At 41.6% G+C, this 15,178-nt stretch overlaps 1 protein-coding gene across 1 annotated transcript; it reads left to right on the forward strand.

Annotated features, from left to right (window-relative positions):
- Positions 1 to 410: 410 nt before the first annotated feature.
- On the forward strand, positions 411 to 13,390 carry TIGAR (TP53 induced glycolysis regulatory phosphatase). Its single transcript, XM_037389889.1, has 6 exons — positions 411 to 519; positions 2,486 to 2,523; positions 5,145 to 5,266; positions 8,827 to 8,904; positions 11,365 to 11,475; positions 11,902 to 13,390. The coding sequence occupies exons 1-6, from the start codon at positions 488 to 490 to the stop codon at positions 12,358 to 12,360; spliced, it is 840 nt and encodes a 279-aa protein (XP_037245786.1). The 5' UTR covers positions 411 to 487; the 3' UTR covers positions 12,361 to 13,390.
- The last annotated feature ends 1,788 nt before the right edge of the window (positions 13,391 to 15,178 follow it).

The raw sequence follows: 15,178 nt of genomic DNA on the forward strand, positions 1-15,178 counted from the left end.
ACAGGACCTGCCCTCAGCGTCGCCGCCAGACCTTAGAAAATGCGTCACCGCACACACCATGCCTTTAATTTTTAAACAGAATGTGACAAATACCCAAGTTTCTAGGCCGGGCGGGCGCCCTGCCCGCACCTGCAGCCACAGAGAGCTGCAGCCCCTTACCCCCAGGCCTGCGCCCCCAGCCCCGTAGGGAAGCGATGCGCGGCCCCTGCGCGGCGCTGAGCGCCGGGAGGTTTCTGGGGCGCTCCCGCAGAACGCGGGTTTGCGGCCACAAGCTGCGTGTTGGGGGGTTGCGGCCACAAACCGCGTCTTGGGGCGGCGCGGGGGCCGCCCCGGGACGGACGCGCTGCCGCCGGCGCGGGCCCGCGGCGCTCCCCCTCCCGCCCCCTCCCCTCCGTGCCGGGGCGGGGCCATGACGTCACCGGCGGGCGCGGGGCGGCCGAGCGCCGCAGTGCGGGCAGGAGGCGGGCGGCGGCGGTGAGGCCGCGCCATGGTTCGCTTCGGGCTGACCGTCGTCCGGCAGTGAGTACCGCGGCGCCCGCCGCTGCCGGGCCTTGCGCTTTTTCCCGGCCTCCCCGCTGCCGTCCCCCCCCCTCCCCCCTCCCCGCTCCGGTGCTGTGACGCCAGCAGTTCCGCCCCCCCGGGCGGTCCGTGCGGCGCGGCGCCCTCAGGGGTGGCGGGCGGGGCGCCGTGAGGGGCGCGAGGCTCCAGGCCCGGCCCCGGGGGCGGCGGGGTGGCCGCGGCGGGGCCCGGACGCTTGGCCCGCGGGGGCCGTGTGGTTAGTGCTTCGGGTGTTGCTAGGCCTGTGAGCCCGGTGTGCTTCGGCTAACCGGGTAACGCAAACCACAGCGGCACGGTTTGGCCCTGGTGTGGCGTGGGGTTATCCGTAACGTCAGCAAGCGCTGTTTGGGAGCTCGCTCCTAGGACCGTTTTTCTGCCAAAAGCTCTCTGGTGTGGCAGAGAGCTCGTTTAGGAATGGTTGTCTGACATTTCTACCGTGAAACATTACAGAATTGGCATTTGTGACTTAGGGTGAGGGTTTTTTTCCAGCTGCAGGGGATATTGGCAAAGATTTGTAGTTAATTAGGCTAAGTAGCTCCAGCCTCCTGCAGCTGACAGTAGTTAACTGTTTAATTTTCATGAAAGAGAAACTTTTTTTCTCCTTTAGCATAAAACACTTTGCTCCAGTTGCACTGATCAAGTATCAGGGAACGGTTATTTTGGTGGGGTTTTTTCCCCCTGTTCTGTCTGATTTTCTTCCTGTTAAAGAGTTACTATTGACTTCCCTTAAAGACCTGGATCTGCTGACTTGGTGCTGCAGTTGCAGCCTAACTTTCACATCAGCTAAGAAACATGGGAGCCAGAAACAATTTGTTGAAGTCTTCAGGTGGGACTCTTGCAGACACTTCAGAAGGATCCCAGTTCATTCATCAGGAAATGGACAGGAGTTCATCAGTCAGACTGTGCTTGCATCCACTGTGCTATCTTAGTGCAACTTGGGAAACTGCTCTTTCCTCACCTCCAACTCGTGGCGAGCAGGGTGGACTCCATCCGTCCTGCTGCATTTTCCTTTTGAGGCTGGAAGTAGCTGTCATGACATGTGGTGAGCCTGAAGAATTAAATTGCTGCCCCCTGTGCAGGAAAGAGTTGAAAGCATACTAAAATGCAGTGGTTTGTCTTAAAAGTACTGGACTTCTGTCATCAGTTACCTATCAGGGGCTCATTTTGAGGGCTTCAGCACACCAGTGTTAATAGCCCTCTGTATAATAAGGAAGCAGCACACTTGGCCTTATTGCTGCAAAAACTTAAGCACATGATACTTCAGTCAGGTGAGGAGTCTCAGTAAAGTCAGCACGCTTAACTTTGTACATGTCAAGTTTAGTTGTTAGATCTTTCCCTCCAAAGTAAATCTGCATATGATTTTAGTTGCTCTTCTCTTGAAATACATGCCATCAGTTATGGTTTTCAAGGTAGAATATTTTAGTTCCTAAAGGCCATTCTACCACTTTTTCTACAGCTCTGTGCTCTGTTTCTTTAAGGTGTGCAGCCTGCTCTGCTGCTGTCTTTGATAATCTCTTGAATTGGCTTCCCTTTAAAGTACAGAGGTCCAGTTGGCTAGCATACGCTTTTCCTAAGAGGGCTCCAGAGTCTTCCTGCAGCTTCACCCTCTCCAGCATGGAGATGTAATTGTAATAGATAAATTATGCTGCATTTATGATAAATTTAAGAAATTACTTCCCATCCTTTTATTCCAGGCAGGTTTGTCGTGGTGAATATTGACAGCATGGTTGGGGTTGGCTACTTGAAAATTTTTTGAGTTTTTTGTTGTAAAGTCTTTAGATACTTTTTTTTTTTTTGAAAAGAGGCTGTGCTGTTATCTCATTTTTCATATTCAGTCAGCTGTTTCCTGTTGGTATTAATAATGTTTTTGAATGTTCAGTAAAATCGTTTTAAGTTAATTTTTTTTTTAATTTATATTCTTTTTCAGTGGAGAAACAAGATACAACAAAGACAAGATACTGCAAGGTCAGTATCAGTTATTCTGCTAGCTTGTTAGAGATGGAAAATTATTCTTCCCTGCAAAATGTAAAATCCTGTAACCAACTGCTGAACTGTTAAATAGTGTTGCAGAATAATATTGTAAACCATAAGAGACTTTATTTGTAAGCCAGGACATTATCTTGATAGCTTTACAGAACTATCTGAGTTGGTCTCCACAGAATATCAACAAACAGTGATGCATTTCTGGTATCAACAGGAGTATTAGAATAGTTCCTTCTTTGAAATGGGGGGGAAGCTACCTTGTTGTGATTTAACCCTGGCTGGTAATTAAGTACCACGCAGCCGCTTGCTCACTCCCCCCTCACCCAGAGGGATAGGGATGAGAGTTGGAAAGGAATGTAAAACTTGAGGGTTGAGATAAGAATAGAATAGAATAAAATAAAAGTGAAAGAACAATAATAACAATGATGACAGCAACAGTTATAATGAAGAGGGAAAGAATAACATCCAGAGGGAAAGGAAGACAGGAACACGTGGTGCACAACACAACTGCTCACCACCCACCGACCGATACCCAGCTATATATACCAGGCATGGCATCCCATGGTATGGAATACCTCTTTGGCTAGTTCGGGTCAGCAGACCTGGCTGCGTCCCTTCCCAATTCCTTGTGCTCCTCCAGTGTTTTTGCTAACAAGGCCTGAGGAACTGAAAAGTCTCACATCAAAGCCAAAACACAGCACCATACTAGCTCCTAAGAGGATAATTAACTCCATCTCAGCTGAAACCAGGACACACCTGTAATCAAATAAAGTGATAGCAGCACCACAGTGCCTGTTACTAAGTGTCCCCTAGCACTGTAGTAAATCTCAGTAGTATGAAGCCTGGACAAAGGGCTTCTGGGGCTCAGATGAGAAGTGAGAGTTGCAGCTGTGGTGAAGAACCAGCCAGGTGCACGTTTGTACAATGGGAGTTGGTAAGGAGCCACAGAAGCAGGTCAAGATCATGTGTAAAGGAAGATGTTGCCTTAAGGTAATCTGTCACTTGCAAAAAAAGTCTACAGTAAAGCAAGAAAGAATGAAGAGTAACGTTCTTTTTAAATGCTCGAATTGTTGAATCCCAGCTCTTTCTAGGAAGGTAGTCTTTAGACACAACTTTTTGAACCAGACTTCTTAATGACTATTGACTTGTGCACCCAGAACTTAAAGCACTGAGCTGCTTGGATGTCTGTTGTAGAAAAACAGAGGCTCACTGCTACAAGGAACCTAGTGGGGTTGTACTCTGATCAAGTAAACTTTATACAATGCTGCGTGCTGTAAGGGAGACACATTTTTTGATGTTGCAATTTACAGTTCTTGCAACTTCCCCTGCTTTATGTTCTTAAAAATCCCAATGATGTCTTTGAAATTCCTAGCTCTCTGGGTCAAATGGCATGCAATAGGCTCCTCTCCCCCCTCCAGTGTAGAAAGTGAACACTGCCTTGTGTTTTGAGAGGTGTAGCAGCGTGGTGGGGTCTGAGGTCTCGCATGGCTGAATTACGAGGTGCTCAGAACTCATGTTCTGGACCTCTGCTGACCTGTCTTTTGCTACTGGAAGTGTATAAATGATTGTGCATTTGGTTGGTGAAAATTCTTTTTGTTGTTGTTCTGGGTCTGATGAGAATTGCACGCGCTCTGCTTTGACTCCCTACAAAAGTAAAATAGGTGATACAATTGTGGATATAGCAATTTGTTACAGGTTTGTTCCTCTGCCACAGTTCTTGGTTCTCATGGAGATTGAGCTGTGACAGGGAGACACCCATTTCATGCAAGCTGGATTCCCAAAGTGCTGGTCCTAGAGCTCTGTGTCCAGCTAGTTTCACAGGCTCCTTTGGCTGAAAACAATTTTTGGAAGGGTTGCTGCTTTTCAGCTAGGTTTATTCCATCAACATGCACGCTGTGCAGCTGCAAGATCATTGGTGTTGGTGTGCAAGGTGGAGTATGGGGCGGAAAGAGACCACAACAGATTGTGTTTGCATCAACTGTAAAATTCTTGTGAAACTGACTTTGGCAAAGAGTGTGTGCTGCTTTCCGTATTACGCAAAATCCCTTCTTGTTGCCTCATTTCTTCAAGGCATTGTCAATGTTAGGGAATGGGGAGGAGCAGGCATTTCATAGTTGTCAGGACTTGAGTCTCCTGATGTGCGTTTTTTTCCCCGGTATACATATTTTAGTATCAACAACACTATCTCAATTGTATTGTCCTTTTCCTTACAATCAGCAAATCTGTTTATAGAGTTTCAGTTGTGAGATACCTCTTGCAGGAAGCCTACCAGTGACCGTTCTAAAAAGGACAAGTGATTTGAAATGACTACTCATGTTTAGAAAATGTAGGTCTCTTGTTTTATGTTTATATTTGTCACATGCATACATTAATACAAATATCATTAGTAATGGTCCTTCTGTCTTCCTAGCCTGTACTTCCTTTTTTCATACAATTTGTGTGACTGAATTTAGGGAAGATTACTTTTACTAATGGATGGTGTTACTGAAGGAGAAGCATTTTATTGTGACTGAGCAGATTCTTTATTGCTGTTATGCTTGTCTAGTTGCTAAATGATCTAAAATTTGCATGTCTTAATGTTGATGGGGGTTTTTATTTTGTAGGTCAAGGAGTAGATGAGCCGCTCTCTGCAACTGGCTTCAGACAAGCAGATGCTGCTGGTTTATTTCTCAGTAACGTGAAGTTTACTCATGTCTTTTCAAGTGACCTCCTCCGAGCAAAGCAGGCAAGTTCTTCTAGAGGCAACTGAATGTAAATACAAGCTTCAGAATTTGCCATTTATTTGCTGTTGATGATGCAAAAATAATACAGTGATGGAGAGCCAAAGGCTATTTTGATAGACTTTAGAACTGAAGTTTGAGTTGTGTAGAATTCAGCAAGGCCTCTATGAATAAGGATGTTTTAGTACGAACAGCTCAGTTAGGAATCAGTGAAGGCCAGCTTGCTTCGCAGGATGCCATGCAGTGTGTTCTTCTGTATTTGGTGTTACTCGGTGTGTGGGTACGTTCTTGCTAAAGGAGTAATCAGGACTTAGAAGTAACACAGACTGAAGTCCGTTTTTCTTTGAAGAAACAAACCAAACTGGCTGCCGCGTTACTGTACTGTCTTATGCATTGTGACTGTATGCTGTATTTTTCTGAGGAATGCAGACCAATATAGGCAAGATCAAGTTCTGCTGTAAAGCCAGTATAAGGGTTATTAAATGTACAGAGAGGCTGATTTTTTGGCAGGAACATAATAGCACTCCTTGAGGCACTATTTTAACGGGTTAATTAAAGAGGAAAAAATGTTAATTGCTGAGTGGGATTACATGTGATTTCATGTGCAAGATTACAAAATACTAAAAAAAAAATCAAGGAAACAGGACTTATAAAGGTAGAGGCATAGATCAGCTATTCTAGGAAGGTGGTGTCTCCTGTGGGAGCCCTGTCCTTAGTTCTCTTCTGTTACTGATGCAGTGATTTCAGGAGATCTGTAGGCTTCAGGTGATTGAAACTACTAAATGATTTGTGATAGCCCTGCTGGTTGCTTGCTTTTTGCTCTGTTGTCCTGCTACAAAAGTCTGTGAAGCCTTGCTGTAAACCAGATCAACAAAATCTAACATAAACCCCGCCCCCTTTTTTTTTTTTTTCTTAAAATATTCATCATCACATTGCCCATTAGTTTTGCAGCACGGTCCCATAAACTGTAGCAGCACAACTTAGAAAACAAACCAGAGAGACGGAGAAGGAGGAGTGCAGTCATTGGATATTTGTAAAATGCATAATAACTGCCTTTAAGTGGCAGTGATTATATTTTAAAACATTAATAGTGCTTTATAATGTTCGTAAGACTGTGCTATGTGCCTGCCTTAGGGGAATTGTTTTTGAATGCTCAGCCACTTGAGAGAGAAGGTGATAATTTTTTTCCTTGTATTAAAGACAGCTTTTTCCATGAGAAGCATTTGCACTCATAATGTAGAAGACAGACCCGATTTTGGTCTTTGCATAAAGGAAATGTGTTTTGCCATTTGTTTGACAGGCTATCCAGCTTTGTGGAAGCTTTTCCAAAGATGTGTAAAGCTGCGGTTTCCATTTGCTTGGAACTCCCTTTTCTGGCAGCTGCAAATCTATGAAGAAGTGTCCTTTACTATGCTGTCACTTCATAGCTCAGCTATGAAAGGAATGTACAAGTTCCCTTGCAAAAGAGTAAAAAATGTTTTTTAAAGAAGCTGTTAGTGGTAAAGTTTAGTTTTCCTTGCAAGGTCTCCTGCATCGGCTATAGGCAGGGTGTGTACTGGTTAGTGGAACCAGGAGAGTGGTATGTGGTCCTCTGGCTACTGCCCGTGGCTGACAGCTCCAGTGTTCAAGCCTGAGCAGGAAACGAGAAAACAGGGATGTGTGCAAAGAGAGTTGTACTGGCTGGGGAGGAATTCAGAGAGCTACAGGAGATGCAAAGTGAGCAGGTATAGGAAATGCGGAGAGAGGCTTTGCAGGGAAGTCTGTTTGAGAGAATAAGCCTAGGAGAGGGAGAGTCCAAGACTTGCTTCAGAAAGTAGCAGCGTAGAAGAGAGCAGGCAGACCTGCAATGTGAAAATACAAAAAGACTAGTTGGGCAGACCAGGATGCGGTGTGAACAGAGCACAATGCCCTAAGGCTTGTAATGTTAACAAAGCCTAACACCAAAGTCTGCAGGGGAACGTGAGGCCTACTGTGAGGTGCTCATGCTGTTGGGGTAAGAGCTCTGCAGTAGTGAAGGTAGGTTCAGGACTGGGACAGGCTGGGCCCTGAGGAGGAAAAATCTTTTTGAGTCTCTTTTCCATGTATAAAATGGGGCTAATATCCCTGCTCTCACTGTGGTATTGTGAAGATTCAGTGATGTTTCTGAAGCATATTGATATTCTAGTAACAGATGGTGTAGGAGAGGTGTGAGGAAGTTAACCTCAGAGTGTATTTTGGTTTCAGCATGGTAAATGAGACTTCACGTTTAATATTTACACTTCAGAATATGAACTAGTGCTCAGTAGGTGAATGTTGTCTATTTCATGTAGTGAGCGAGATCCCAGTCCTGGAGTAATTTTAGGATATAATCATATAATTAACTGTGCTATTGGTATATACAAGGAATTTGATTCAACTTTATCTGAATTTTGACGTTACCCTGTGGCAGAAATTTAAAGTTGCAACATAAAGCCTTTCCTAAGCAATACATTAAATAGGTCATAAAATCTTGTTAATACAACAAGGCAGCTTATTGTATGCCAGAATCCAATGAGCCTTTTCAAAATTAATTCTGTGAATGTCCGTTCAATTTGATGTGGACATTTGCACAAGACTTCCAGCAGGTATTACTAGTCAAAGCTGTCTGTGAATCCAGTACAGTCTTTGTGCTTTGGTGCATATCAGAACAGCTGCAGGTTAGCTGTCCTTTAGTTCCCATTACTGGCCGTGGCAGCCAGACAGGTGTATAATAGCCAACATGCTAGAGCCTCTATAAGGCAATACGTTTTCTAAAGTGATACCAGAATTTCCTCTTGATAGTTGTCTTCTCTACCCTGCACCACCAAAATCACGTTTCCTTGGAAGAAAAAAAGATAAATAGCACACAACTCCAGACATCCAGACTATTGTTAAAAGTGAACTAAGCCCTTTGGGTTTTCTCTCTCTCGGTCATCCTACCAAAAGGCAGGTGAATACAGTAAGTTAGATGATTTTTTTTCCCCCAAGTGTGTCATCCAGTGCATTTTTCCCTTGTAACGTCAAGGCTGACACTTCAGTATGTTGCCAGCCTCCTGGCTTTTAACTGCTTTGAGTATTTGATTTCTGAGGTGCATTAAGTAGCCACTTGCTAGAAGGTAATTTCATTTGTTAGATACTATGTTTTTTGCAATCAGATTAACTGATCAGGTTTTAGGAACATACTGCTTGTGAGTCTGACTCATGTACTGCATGTAAAGAATGTGTCAGCATGATTGCTTTGTGAGTGGCAGTATACTCAAGAGAAGATGTGGGTTTTATCCTGGTAAATCCTGCTGCTGCCGTGTCTTGCTGCCCACCTTTTGTGGGTGCTAAATGTTTTCAGCTGTAATGGACTTTGAGTTGTGAAAGAACTATCAGAGGATTGCATCTTTTGTGGCCTGACACAGGCCACATATCCAGTTCTGACAGAGACTACTAGCTGAACAACTTTTTATATTTTTCCTTTGGGTTGTTGGGTACTACTAATCATTGGCTGTGGTGGTGTAGGATGGTCTAGCTATCCCACGAGAAAACAGGTCATTGATGCAACTGTATATTTACTTTTTAGACTGCTGCCACAATTCTAGGAAAAAATAAGTTTTGCAGAGATTTGGAAATCAAGTATGATGCAAGACTTCGAGAAAGAGTAAGTGCCAGAAGAGTTTGTTTTGATATTGAAAAATTGAAAATGTAACTTACTGCTCGTGGATATCACGGCCTGTTGAGTGGTGAATTTAACAATGGAGAGCACTGTTTGATGTGGTTTTAATCACGGAAAACTGAACTCTTCACGTCAGGTACTATAAATTGTTCACACAATTGTGAAGCAAAGCCAGAATTTAGTGATTAGTGCTGTAACTGTGATGCTTTAGTGCTTTAAGTAATATTTACGTATAAAAGGAATTATCTTAAATGTAATAAAAAGCTTAGCTCTGTTTTCTAACCCCATATATCAAGAGTTAAAGATACTCCTTCTCTAGCCTGATGGCACAACGTGATGTTGGCTTTTTAGCTGTTTATACCTTTTAATTTGCACAAAGATACTGGAAAGCTTTCTGCTGTGCATGATACAATCTGCTTTCCTGATTAGCCTCTCTGCCTGGTAACAGGCATAATTGTACATCTTGTTTTAAGTATGTCTTGATCAGAAAAAAACCTCAGATGCTGGCTGTTTCTGCTAATACGAATCACCCTTCAGGTGTTGTACTTAGAGTGTCAGCTGAATTTTAACTAAGGAAATGCTACAAAACCCCAAGTCAGATGGCATATGGCCAGCAGGCAAATAACTGTTTATGGAGCAGAACATGATTGTAGCATTTCCTGTCTGGATCTTCTTTCTCTGTCAAATTCCAATTCTTACCCTGAAACCAGCAAGTCAAATGCCTCCCAGTTCTTCAATTGCTTTACCATCTGATGTTTTTGAAAAATGCTACGGTTCATGATACAGAATTTTAGAAAGAATAATCTTAGCACTCTGTTACACTTCCCCCCCGCCGCCTTTCATGGTGTTTGTATGGAAGTATAGAAATGCCAATACAGCGTCTGCAGGCCACAGGTTGTAAACTGCTCTGGATAACTGGAATTAAGTTTGAATTGCATGAAAAGTAGTAATGTCCTTTAAAAGAACTTATATCATTGACCCTATTCAGCAAGTTTTATTCTCTCATGCCTTTCATGAGAGAATCTGTCTGGAAAAATCTTTAAGATTAGAATTTAATTTTCAGCAGCTTCAGAGCACTTATTTCTTCATTTCTTTCTTAGTATTCCAAAACTGTCAGTATTTTGCTTTAGAGAAGGGGATTGAGAAGCTGAAGTAAATGTGTTTCGGTGCATTCTGAAAACCATAATAATGATTATGGCATCTAATTGCATATCCACAGCAAGTGGATAGTGACATAGAAGTCAGAAAGCTTCAGTAATGAGTATGTGTCTATATCCTAGTCATCAACATCTGGGTTTCTGGAATGTGTGTAACCAAGTGTTTGACAGTATTGTATCAGCTCATACTTTCTCAAAATACTCATAATAACCGCAGCGTTTTCACTGTCTTCGGATGTTCCAAGGAAGACTAAAGCTTTCCACTTGAATATATTTTTCATCTGTTAGCAGTAGTAAAGTATTAATCTCTAGAGGGAGAAGTATTAATCTCTTTTCCCATTGTTGGAGAGTTGCCTTGGAAAGATCTTCCAGATCAAAAATTACAATGCACATCCAAGTAATTTACAAGATGGATGTACATTACAGATGATAAATACTGTGTTTTATAATGTGACTTCTAATTATCCAGACTAACTAGCTGGTATATATGGATTCTTACTACTCCTTCTTGTGTATGAATAAGTGTGTCATTGAAGAAAGTTAATTGCCTGTTCTCTGAGTCCATTAGCATATGTTTGTAAGATCTTTTTTGCCGTTCTTGTTTTCTGAAAACACTGTCCACAGCAGTAATGTATGTCCTGAAAAGGTGGGAGGTGGCCTTATTGTTTATTTTTAATAGTTAGGGTACTTGTGGTGTTTCATCCTTTGGGTTTTTTTGTTTTTCTTTTGTCTTTTTAAAAAATTCTGATTTTAAAATGGACTCCTTTGCTATGGAGATTTCAAAGGTCTGTAGAGAAAATGCTTGTTTCTTACTTGCAACAATTAATTCCCTGTAGTCTTTCTGCAAATGCAAAGTAAATGGAGTTTATCCTCGTGTGAACAGCTACATATAGAGGTGTTTGGAATGTAACCTCATTTAAAAACACACTTTAATTTTGTGTGCTAAGAATGAGTGTCAAAAATGTAGAGGGGAAAAAAATCTCAAAGCTAAGATGTGGCTGAAGGTAGTGTTTTAAATGTTGGTACTTTAATGAGATGTAGCTTTTAATGCGTTTCTCTACCCAGCAGATATATATATACACTTCATATATATACGTTAAACTTAAATAGCAGATACAAAGATACCTTCTCCCCCAGTATTGGGATAAAATTTAAAAGGTAGTTAAGCCTGCGCATTATACATGAGAATCCAAGAAAACAAAGCTGTTAGGAGATGCTCACGTTGGAAGTGGTACTGGAGACTTGATACGTCTTGCTAAACATGCTCTTCATGACTTGCCTCTCACAGAAATACGGTGTTGCAGAAGGAAGGCCTTTGACTGACCTCAAGGCTATGGCAAAGGCTGCTGGAGAGCAGTGTCCTTCATTCACGCCTTCTGGAGGAGAAACACTGGATGAAGTATGGTATTTATTTATTTGTGCCCTACTTTCTAGGCCATTTTATCAGTGCAGATACAGCTGTTGTGTACTTAGGAACATCTTACTGGCAGCTTAGCTCAACTGAAGGTAGTTGTTTTCCAAGCTAAAAACACTACTTGACCTGATTATAGTGGCTGCCAAGTGGGGAATCTCTTTAGAATTAAAATCCTGTTTTTGAGATTGACTCCTCATGAAGCTGTCATTTGCAGAAGGACAAGGCAGTTGCTCTCAACCTTGGCTTTGGAGGGCAGAGAAGTTTTTACAGCATTCAGTAACTTACCATTGATTTCTGAGACGTGCCTGTGATAAGCATTTGTCGTTTAACTGAAGTAATTGTATCTCAGACTTCTAAAAGCTGAAGTCTCTTGCATTCTTCACAATGTACTCTTCTGCCCCTTCTCTTTAGGTAAGAGAACGTGCAAGGGATTTTTTTGAATTTCTGTGTCAGCTAGTGGTTGAATTGGAACAGAAGGAGCAAGACACGCATGGTGCTGCCAGCAGAAGCTCAGGAACATCTGAAGAACAGTTAGTTTTCCCTTGGACAGACCACTGCAGTGAAGCAGAACATAGCTCTGATAACGGTGGAGCCTCTAAAATATTAGATGCCAATATATTAGTGGTGAGTCATGGAGCCTACATGAGGAACTGGCTTGGTTATTTTGTTTCGGATCTCAACTGTACTTTACCAACAAATTTAACAAAGTCTCAGTTGTCTTCTGTCAGTCCCAACACAGGAGTTAGTCACTTTGTTATAAAACTTGAAAATGGAAATTTGTTAAAACCTGAAGTCACATGTGTTTGTCTTAATCAAGACTCTCACTTAGTGGATGTAGGAGCTGAATGTGTAGCTCAAAAAATGTTTTAAGAGTCTTTGTAAGGGCAGTGGGTTTAAAATCACTGTTATGCTAAGCTTGGGAAAGGTATCTGTGGTAATTACTGGGATTGACTGGAGTTACTGACACTAAACCACAAAAGATGAAGACATGCAGCTGCTTATCATCTTAAAATAACATGATTTGCATGGGCCTTGTACCCAGTATAAGTTGGCACTAGAGAAATAACACAAATGTTCTTTATGAACAGAAACAGAATGCTTCCAGTCACTTGCATATCTGCCTCTATAGTGCATATTTTTAAAAACTTCTTTTCATTAGTCATAATTATTTTGGTTATCTCCAGGTAAAAAAGTTGGGGAGACGAGAGGAATGGTACCTCAAAGATGAGCTGTACTGTATTCTTTTTTTAAAAAAAAATGCTATATTGTAATATTAAACATACATGTTGTCTTAAAATAACTTTTTTTGAATGCAATAGTATAACCTAAGAATGAGCATTGCCTAGTGGAAAACATTTGGTACAGAGCAGGGGGTGTGTTCCTGGCTCTGGTACTAAATAGCTGTGAGACTCTGGGCAAATCTCTTTTCCATTTGTAAAATGGTGATGATGATATACCTACCTCGCAGGAGTGTGTTGTAAGAAATGGTTAGTGACGTTGAGACCTCTGTTGAAGAGCACTGTACACAAATAAAGTATTTATTTTTAACTGTAAGCAGGGTGAGGAGCCTTGTGCACGCACAGTTGAAATAAAGGTGTCTCTTCTGAAGAGGAACCTTATCAGTAGGGTGAGTTGTACCAGACTAGAATCCTTCTGTCAATGGCAGTCGTACATTTGATGGATGGATGGTTTTGCCTAGAGTAGGCAAGTTTGATTGCTTGATGATGGCTTATAGTTGCTGTTAATACTGCATTCTTTCCCCACTGGGGTGTTTGTAGTGTTACTGTGTAAGCTTATCTGGTTTCTTATTTATAATAGCCACATACTTTTTGTTCATTTGCATATTTTAAGCCTGTTAAAAGAAATAATAAAAATTAAAGGCTCCTGAATAGAACTCTCATTTTGTCTGTATTTCTTTTGAGGTAAAAATCTTCGTTAATATTACTCTATGAAGTTTTGCTCAGATCATGTAACTTTCATTTGTTTCCTGAAAAAAACCAGACTGATCTTTTACTATGAAAAAGAGGCCTTTTTTGGTTTGGTGGACCAGGGCTATCCTGACTTTTACCTGAAAGAACCCCTTAGTGATGTTAAAATGTTAAGGACATACTTGAATTGCTTGCAACTGTACAAAATGAACTCTTTGACCGAAGGTTTAATTTTTTGTAATGTTTAAAACACATGCTGTCCTGTGTACTTTAAACTACTAGTAGCCCATAGAGAGGAAAGCATCTTACCTGATGTTTAAAAAATGGATACTAGTAACTGGTGTCAGCGAGGATTAGTCTTTCAGCCTCTAACACATATGTAATGTGAAGGACTGGACACTCTTATGAATTTAAATTGGAGTTTTATACTGAACTTGGGCATCAGTAGGCTAAACTCGTTACTTGCTGATCAGCTGGCTTCCTTTCTTTACAGATACAAAGGAAAGCTACTTCGTTATGGCTTCTCTTTCCCTGTATGAAACAGTTAGTAAATGTACAGCTGTATCTGGGTGAAGTTTTATGACTAGGGGTTTTCCAGCAAGCACAAAATCCTCATAATACAGAATCTTGGGAAACTTAAGATTTCTCAGGAACATAAAACCAAGCTTCAGTCAAAATGGCTTTATTTCAAGTTTAATTTTATGTAAGCAGCCTTTGCTCTAAACAAAGGTATTCTTAAGCAAAGTTTTCCAGTGCTATTCAGAAGAAAAAAATTCTGAATTCAAACAGTCACAATAAAATGTTTAGAAAATTAGTAAAATTTTTTTTGAGAAAACCAGCCAACTGGGGAAATCCTCGGTAGCCAACAGTTACTGACATTATGCGCGAATACCACCCAAATAGTCAGTTTGTATTTGTGAAATTAAAAAGGGCCTGTTTCAAATCACAAGAACAGAGATGACAGTGGTAGCTGGAGGAAGTGCTCAAGACTTGTTTAGAAGTGTCCATAGCTCTTTTTCACAAGTAATTCCTTCTTTAATACGCTAAAGGAATGAAGTTTTGTACATAGGAGGAGAAATGAGAGTGTGGGCTTTTGCACAGGCTCCTCAAGCTTCTTATGAAATGTGTCTTCCTGGAGGGCTCCTGAGTACTAAATTGGTGATCACAGCCAAAGAAGGTAGAAAAGTGTTTTTAATTGTGACTACTAACAGGGTTAATGGCAGAGGGTAGGATGGGAGCTTGTTCTTAATTTGCTTGTGCCTGGGTAGCGCCTGTTTATTTCAGGAAGGCCAGTTACATAGCAGGAGACTATCCTGTTGGTGCCTTAAATAGCTTGAACTTCTCTGCAATTGCCATGTCCTGAATTTTGCCGGTCATTCCATCCAGAGTGACCAAGTTGAAAATGCGCATCCTTCATCAGCTAGAAAATGAGTGGACACCTAATGTGTTTTCCTCTGTAAGTCAGTAACTTTTTTCAAATATTTCAAGACGCTAGGGATTTGTATCCTTAGTTTAAAAACCTTTTTGCTTTCTCGCCTGCCCTCAAGCAGGTTAATTAACATTGTGTTCTTGCTGATGAGGTAAATATCTTATGGGAACATCTACTTATTTGGTAAATGCTTTGCCACTTCTTGGGTAATACTCTTCCCATAAGGATTTTTGACTCTCCCTCTGTAATGTCCTTTACCACCTTTGATGTATTTGTAGGTGGAAAATTTAGACCCATCCTAAGAAACCTGTCTTTATGATGATTTTCTTTA

The sequence above is a fragment of the Falco rusticolus genome, chromosome 5 (genome assembly GCF_015220075.1).
Source record: "Falco rusticolus isolate bFalRus1 chromosome 5, bFalRus1.pri, whole genome shotgun sequence".
Classification (NCBI taxonomy): domain Eukaryota; kingdom Metazoa; phylum Chordata; class Aves; order Falconiformes; family Falconidae; genus Falco; species Falco rusticolus.